Source organism: Kryptolebias marmoratus, linkage group LG3, assembly GCF_001649575.2.
Source record: "Kryptolebias marmoratus isolate JLee-2015 linkage group LG3, ASM164957v2, whole genome shotgun sequence".
NCBI classification, from domain to species: domain Eukaryota; kingdom Metazoa; phylum Chordata; class Actinopteri; order Cyprinodontiformes; family Rivulidae; genus Kryptolebias; species Kryptolebias marmoratus.
Window position 1 is genome coordinate 447,841 of NC_051432.1, and position 8,433 is coordinate 456,273.

At 39.7% G+C, this 8,433-nt stretch overlaps 1 protein-coding gene across 2 annotated transcripts; it reads left to right on the top strand.

The window, feature by feature from the left end:
* The first annotated feature begins 867 nt into the window (after positions 1-867).
* Positions 868-6,758, top strand: LOC108246280 (zinc finger and SCAN domain-containing protein 12). 2 transcript variants are annotated; one of them, XM_025009993.2, is made up of 4 exons: positions 868-1,094; positions 2,655-2,987; positions 3,513-3,670; positions 6,168-6,758. In XM_025009993.2, exons 1-4 carry the CDS (start codon positions 923-925, stop codon positions 6,204-6,206), a joined length of 702 nt encoding a protein of 233 aa, XP_024865761.1. In that variant the 5' UTR covers positions 868-922; the 3' UTR covers positions 6,207-6,758. The 2 variants fall into 2 exon arrangements, with proteins under 2 accessions (XP_024865761.1, XP_017289232.1); XM_017433743.3 differs by having other exon boundaries at positions 3,513-6,758.
* Positions 6,759-8,433: the final 1,675 nt, after the last annotated feature.

The window sequence follows — 8,433 nt, forward strand, 5'->3', positions numbered from 1 at the left end:
AGAACAGAAGTGCAGTTGCTTTGTTTTTTAAAACTTTTTTTAAATTAGAGTGAAGAAAACAAAGCATCATATGAGGCAGTGAGTCATGAAGTTGACTAGTCTAATGTTCAAAGCAATAACAAAAAATCCAAGATCAGCACTCAACAACCACACTGATAAAGTCTCAGCAGGTTTAACCATGATAAATTGGTAAATTAAAACATTATAAAATTGATAATTGTAACTTTTTTATCTCTAATGTTTTTGGTTGCTTTAAAGTATCTTAAATTCAATGCCTCTTTTCTCCTCCTTTTCACATTGTTTTTGTCCTTTATCAACTCTCAACCCACCTTTTCGACTCCCGCGGGCCGCCATTTGACGATCACTGGTCTAAATAATAAATCACAGTGGTGTGAAGCACACGTTTTTTGTTTGTTTTGTTTTATATGCAAAAGCTGTAGCAAAATGCTTTCAGAATTAGCAGCTCTTCGGTTCATTTATCAGATGAATATATACAATTTGTGAGAATAATTAGACGAAAAGGCGCAAAATTACAAAGCGGAACAAAAAGTTTACTTTCTCTACCGGACGGAACTGCACACTGGGCGCATTCCTTTTCAATTAGCCGGGCGATGACCCGGGTACATGTGCTGCCGAGAGGAGGGACCAATAACTTATCATAATTAGCGACTTTTCTGACTTTATTCTGTTACATTCCGACCTTATGACGCAACTCTGTTTCCTTGCATCAGTCACATGGTGAAAATGTTATTTAGGCGGGTGGAGCTTATACTCGCTTAAAAAGGAGCTCAAACTCCGCCATCCCGGATAGACGCTTTTCCTACCCGGGCTACAAATGATGTGGAGCCAAACGTAACACCCACCGGAAATAAACAATGAGAAGGCGCTAACAAGCACCGTGTACTTATTTATTTCAGAAACAATGTCCTCGGTTCAGTATTTTAGAGAGTTAATCAGCGAGCGACTGACTGCTGCCGCTGAAGAAATATTCTCAGAGTTTGAAAAAACCATAATTCAGTACGAGGATGTTATCAATCGTCAGCGCAGACTGCTGGACATCGGCTGGAAACAAAAAATAAAGTTCCGCACAGTAGGTATGGATCCGTGTAATATTATGATGAACTAAAATAAGAAAATCTACAGAGATTCAAGTCCGAGCCAGAGTTGGAAAAACTCAATCAGAGGGCCATCAGCGCGGTGTTTTACGACTCATTATACCCTGATCTGTGTGTTCACTGGACCCTTTTAAATAGAACTTGCAGAAAGTATTCCTTAAATGTAGATCGCCAGGTTGGAGCAGTGGTCAAGTCCTGTTTTTATCACCTTAAGGCAGCTGTCAAAGATAAAGCCGATTATTTTAAAACAGCATTTTGAAACAGTAATTCACGCCTTCATTGCAACTCGGCTGGATTACTGTACCTTTCTTTACCTCAGAGTCAGCCAGTCCTCCCTCATGTGTCTCCAGTTGGTCCAGAAAGCTGCTGCTCGGCTTTTAGCCGGAATTGGGAAGATGGAGCACATCACTCCTGTTCTGGTTTCCCTACACTGACTGCCTCTGCATTTTAGAGTTCATTTTAAGACTCTTTTATTTGTTTTAAAAAGTTTACATGGTCTTGCCCCATCTTACATCTCAGAGCTACTAGGAAGTTAGACCACATCACCCCAGTTCTAAAGTCCTTCCACTGGCTCCCTGTAGCTCAGAGAATAGACTTTAAAATATGTCTGCTAGTTTCTAAATCACTGAATGACTTAGCTCCACAATACATTAAAGATCTGCTGTTGTTGTATCAACCTTCCAGACCACTCAGGTCTTCTGGTTCTGGTCTACTCTGCATCCCCAGAACCAGAACCAAACATGGAGAAGCAGCATTCAGCTTCTATGGACCACATATCTGGAACAAACTTCCAGAAAACGGTAAAACAGCTGAAACACTGAATTCCTTTAAAATTCCTTTAACAGAAAGGATGAACAAAGTGATGCTGTGACCAAATTTAAGTATCTTAGAGTTGTATGGAATTATAAGAAACGCACCTACTATTGTCACAAACTGTTAAATATGACCTGGTCAGTTTTAGAGATATCAGGTCACTGGAAGCAGCCAAGTTATTCGTCCACGCACTCATTTTTTTCTCATGTCTCATATTGTGTAACACGTTGGGGACAAGCTAGCTCGTCAACAATAAGGCCGTTAGTTACTTTATACAAACAGGCCCTCAAATATTTGATGGAAAGGTGGTATTTGTTTCCTGTTTAGATGGACTTCAGAAGAAATTTAGCCCAAAGCTAAATCTGATGTAATGCATCGGATGGTTTTGCATTTATGTTATAATTACACACTGTCCTGATTAAATATATTAAGCATTAACAGATCTTTGTTTGAAATTTTGTAGCTAGCTATTTGGAGTCAATGCTTCTTGCCTGTTAGCAAAATATGTCATGAACCACTGGGTGGATTTTAATGAAACTTTCAGAAAATAATCATTAAAAATAAAAAAATCAGACTGACCTTAAGAAGAGTTTCCCTGGGTCATTGTGCTGGGTCTGGATCTGTGGAGCAACCTGTCTGATGTGCAGCACTGCTGATGTTTAAAACCCGAACCCTTTTTCTCATTAGGCGACTTTATATTAATCACATGTCCTTTTGTTCCTCCAGACTTTTCACAGCAGCATGTCTGCAACCAGCAGAAGAAACAAAGTCTGGCTCAACCAGGTTCATGGATCCGAGAGGAACCAGAACCCAGACATTGTCAAAAGGAACTGGAACCTCCAACAATTAAACAGGAACAGGAAGAACTGTGGATCAGTCAGGATGTGGAGCAGCTGGTTCTAAAGCAGGAAGATGAGACCTTTATGAAAATTCAGTATGAATCCAGCTGTGATGAAACATTCATGAGGAGCAATGTGGTCCAGCAGGAGGACGAGGCCCACGGTCATCACAGCCCGCCGGTTATCGGCTGGAAACCTGTAGTAAAGTTACACAGAATAGGTATGTGACGTTTTAATGTCCGAACGAATTAACATGAGTGACTGTAACATCAACAGTGTTGGCTCTTCACTAAACCATAACATTTATCAATCGGTGTAAGAGCGACGAGAAACAGATTCAGTTTGTTTGATCATGTTTTAGTTGGTTATCTGGATATGACTGAACTGAGTTTTCATTGAAGGCCTAGCATTTCTTCAAGGCATGCATATCACATGCATATATGTATTTATTTATGGTTTATTTATAATTCTAAAGTAACTGTGCTTATACATTTTATCTGGTGTTTGTCTCTAAGCAGGTGGTTACTGTAGGACAAGTTATTGCACATAAAAAAATCCTAAAACTGGCCCACACTGCAACAAACCAATAATTAGAAACCTGCATGCTCCAGCTCTGTGGGTTTCCACTTATTTATATATCTGAGGTTTTGTGTGGAAAAAGATGTAATTGTTAGAACTACATGTTCTCCCAGGACAGGTCTTTCCTCAGAACGCTTTAGTAATTGTTTGTTTTGTGCTCCTTCAGACCCTCATCAGCTCCCTGTCAGTATGGAGGAGGAGGAGGAGGAGGAGGTTCTGACCGACCAGCAGATCTGTAACCAGGAGAGGAACTTCAGTCTGGACCAGGATGAGCCACAACCTCCTCAGATTAGAGAGGACCAGGTGGAAGTAGAACTCCCACAGGTAATAAAGGCCCAGGGGGAACCAGATCCTCATATTAAAGAGGACCAGGAGAAACCAGATCCCCAGATTAGAGAGGACCAGGATGAACCAGATACTCCTCAGATTAGCGTGAACCAGGAGGAAGTAGATCCTCGTCAGATTAGAGTGGACCAGGAGGAAGTAGATCCTCCTCAGATTAGAGTGGACCAGGATGAACCAGATTCTCAGATTAGAGTGGACCAGGAGGAAGTAGATCCTCCTCAGATTAGACTGGACCAGGACAAACCAAATCCTCCTCAGATTAAAGAGGACCAGGAGAAACCAGATCCTCAGATTAAAGTGGACCAGGAGGAACCAGAATCTCCTCAAATTAAAGAGGACCAGGGAGAACCAGATCCTCGTCAGGTTAGAATGGACCAAGAGGAACCAGAACCCCCACAGAGTGAAGAACAGGAGAAAGTCTGCAGCAGTCAGGATGAGGAGCTGCTGGAACCAGGAGTTTTTGTTGAGACTCCTGTTTATGAGGAAAGTTTCCCCAGTGAAGCGATCACTGATCAGCTCTTCTCTCACCACTCTCACGTTCCTGAAAGTCCAGATCAGGACGAAAACAAACAAGCTGACTCTGAATCGGCTGCAGCCAAAACTAACAGTGTGAACGACTCTTCACTTTTAGAGCATTTGTTTAAAACTCACGCATGTAAAACGTCTAATAAATGTGGCGTTTGTGGAAGAGTCTACAAGAAAAAGTCCTTATTGTCGAATCACCTCAGAAGCCACACAGGTGAGAAGCTTTTCATTTGTGAGATCTGCGGGATCAAAGTGTTGGGCTCATCAGCTCTGGAGAGACATCATCAAGCCATCCATTCAGAAGGGAGGAAACCGTATACCTGCACCACTTGTGGGAAAAACTTCCTGTACTTCTCGTCAGTGCAACGTCATGAAAAAACTCATACAGATGCAATCTGTGAAAAAAGTTTGCATCAACATCACGTCTTTGTGCACCACACGAGATCCCACACTGACGAGAAACCACATTCTTACAATATACGCCAAGGGAAACGTTTTCCTGTAAAATCTAATACCACAGACTAAACTTTAAAAAATAAAATATAATAAAATCTGAAAGAAATGTTCAGGGAACCCAGAGTCAGAGTTCAGTACCTGAAAAGCAAAGATGCTGGAATAAAAAACAGTCCTGGGATTCAGTTCTTTAAATACTGTCAATAAAGGGACATATTTGTAAGGATTTATAAAAACAAGTGACAACACAGTATATTAGGCTAAAAGTGAGAATAAAATAGCCTTTCTTGTAGGGGTACCACCATAAAAAAGAGTGAAATCTTTCTCCAAAAACCATAATAGTTTGTTTTATACTTACCAGTTAACAGTCACATAGGAATAATAAGGATTGGTAAGAACTGCAGCAAGCTGTAGAGAGAAACCTTTATTTTTCAGTAATTCAGCTACATTGCTAACAAAGAGAGGAGAGAAACAAATACATAATATGTATACAACACTGTAACTTTACCAAATGTTATTTTAACAGAACCTACACCTCTCAGATGGGCCTATATAATTTGTATTCAATAATTATATGAATTTGTCTGATTTAAGTTTTAATATCTACAGAAGAAAACGTCTTTAAAACCTGTCTAACTCCATGAAGTGGATTTAGTAGCTTAAAAAAAATAAAAAACTTACAGAGGTTTAGTTTTTCCTGCTGGTTCCTCCCAGCCCCTGTCTGTTTGAGCAGCGCTCTAATTCTGCTGTTTCTGTCACCCAAGGAAACCTTCCAGATCGTACAAACCACGCTTATATTGTCAGCTAGCTTATAGTACTGCAGTATTTCACGCCCCGTTGGCCTTTGAAAACGTAGCCCGACTTGTTAAACACTGTTGAAGCTGCAGCCTGTTTTGATGGAGGAGGATGACTCTCTGTGGGGACCTCTGAAGAGGGAACAGCTGTAAAAAGAAGAAGAAGAAACTGTACCTTGTATGGAGCTGAGAAGAACTTCACTGACGTAGGCAGCACATTCTAGTGACATGGAGAAAAACTGTTGAAACGTTTAAGAAAATAAAACATAAAATTATATGGCAACTAAAAATACTAATATGGACAAATTCATCTAATTAATAACTAATTTTGCCAAGTATTTGCAGCTGCCCTACTTCCTTGTATATTTCTTCGAGTCGACTTCAGGAATTGACTTCTAGCCTTGATGGAGAAAGCCGCTTGTTTAATGTTGGCTTGCTTTTTGTTCTGTTGTGTCAGATGGTCCCAGAGTTGCTCAGTGATGTTGATTCATCACTGACATGTTTCATTGTGTTTTTGTTTCCAGGTCCGTTTACATTGTTTAGGATCATTGGAAGATGTTGTTCAGATGGTGGTGCTTAATGAACAAACAGTCCCACTGTTTATTTCTTTTGTGTTTAATTTGCATCCATTTGGACAAAATTGCAATCATGTGCGCCTAAAAGGCGGTCCCTAACCATGACAGTGCCTCCACCGTGTTTTACAGATGGGTGTGGACTCTGACTGCTGGAGCGCCCTCTGCTGACTTCTGACATACATATCTTTTTTTTTAAGAAGAAGCTATATCATAGATTTGCCTCTGATGTTTTGACAGTTCTTGTCATTTTGGTTAAAGTTTTCTGATGGTTGTTTTATGTTTTTTCTGATTAACTCTTGGCAGCCAGCTTTGAACTCAGATCATATCTGATGAAACTTCAGCAGATGAAGGATCAATCTCTCAGGTCTTCACTGGATTTAATTTGATCTGTATGTTTTTAAAGACAGGATTTTCAGATATGATTCATCTGCTGGAGAAAGGTTTCTCTTTTTCTTCTTTTTTTATAGGACTGAGTTTCTTTGTCTTCCAGTGAGTTTTTATGAAGGTAAATTTGGTTTGAAAATTAGACATTTATCCTGTTCTTCTCTACCTATTTATGTATTCGTTTGTTTTTTATAGTTATGGGAACATTGTCTAATTGTGTGTTAGTTTAAAGTCTGGTCTGGGATGCAGGATCAATATTCAGATTTTGTATTGTTTTCTTCTCATGTTAAGGATTCTGCACAAATAAATTTACTTTTGACAAATAAGTTTGAAGAATATTAATGTCAGTGTTGTTTCTTTGAACAGAGGGATTAAATTGTTGTTGAAACAATAATCTATGAGACTGAAGCAGATTTACTGTTCAGAAATCATGAACCGTGAGCAGGTTACAGTGTGAAACAGTGTGAGTCCCAAACCAACAGAACTGAGGGTAGTACTGAGATTTCCTTCTTAGCCAGTTTTGTTAAGCTGAAAGTCACTTTCTGTATCATAAAGGAGAATCTGTTTGAGCGTGACTAAGTCACCATGGTAACAGGAATAACTCAGGTGATGAGTTAAGAGTTTTGGTTAACTCTCAGCATGAAGTGAAACTTCTCTCTAATTCTCTGTGTGTGCTGAGGCTGCTGAATATATCAGTCAACTTTTGGACTGACACATTCACAGCCCCTGCCTGTTTTACAAGCTAAAGCCAGTTTTCTTTATAGCTGATTCACAATTAAATAAGTCACAGTACTAGTATTTATTATTTATAACCAAATGACTGCTTTAAATGAAATTGTACACTTTGTGTTGTAAAATCACAGGAGTCCAGATGTTAGACCTGAGCTCTGTTTGGAGGAAAAGAGTGCTTCAGAAAAGTAAATACTGAGCCAACCTACCACGTTCTTAGCAGTTTGTGTTACTCTCAGGGCAGCACTATGTTGCTCCACAACAGAAAACTAATTGTTACTCAAACTCTTTAATCCCTTCTGTAAGAGCCAGAAGTACGGAATGGATGACGTTCAGGTGAGCACGCAGCTTGACACTTGGGTGGTGGGTGTGTCGGTGTGGGCGTGACTGTCCCTTGATTTGAATGATGTCTTTAGTGGCGTTCTGGCTTGTTTTTTTTTTTTTTTGGATGAGGAAGTCGGGCGCGTCGGGGTCGTCATATTTCTGTTGACCGTATTTATGGTGCTATTGAAGTAATGCCATGCACTTATTGATACTGAACCTGGTCAGTCTGTGAATCCGAGGTATGGATGTTTAATGGAATAAACCTGAATATTGCATAAGAAGTGACCTGGAATAATTGAATGAAACGCGCATCTGACAGAATAAATTCCCCGACATTAGCCCAGTGCGGCCGTCAATACCATCGTTTATTTGCTGCACAATTATCGTCAACAGAATGACAATCGAAGGAGCGGGTCCTTAAAGGCAAGTCTGGATTCTTTGTTTCTGCTTGAAACAGTTTGGAAGAGGCAATGGCGCGTAGTGTAACCCAGCGTCATCTTTTTAATGGATGAGATTCCTTCGCTGCAGCTCGACCAAGTCCGCTGGAACTGAGGTATGAACACATACACACACTTTTTTGTATGAAGAGAAATAGTTAAAGACAACAAACTACATAAATAAAAATGGAGTCAGTTGGATCTAAATCAAGCTCAGTTGTAAGCGGTAAAGATGGAAAAGGACGATCAAAATTAACCGTCAAAGCATTACAAAATAAAATTGAGAAGCTTCAAAAGGAACTCAAAGTAAAGGTTCACAAAAATAAAGGAGTAATACATATTATTAAAGAGCTCATGCAAAATGAAGGAAATTTTAAGAGTGTTCAGTCTCATTGTGGGGATTTGAAATTATTGATTGAAAATGTAAATCAGCTTTTTGAGTCCGTTATCTCGTTTTTTCCCACTGAAGAACAAGAAAGACAAAATACCGGGTTTTCAAGCATGAGTTATAAATATAACTT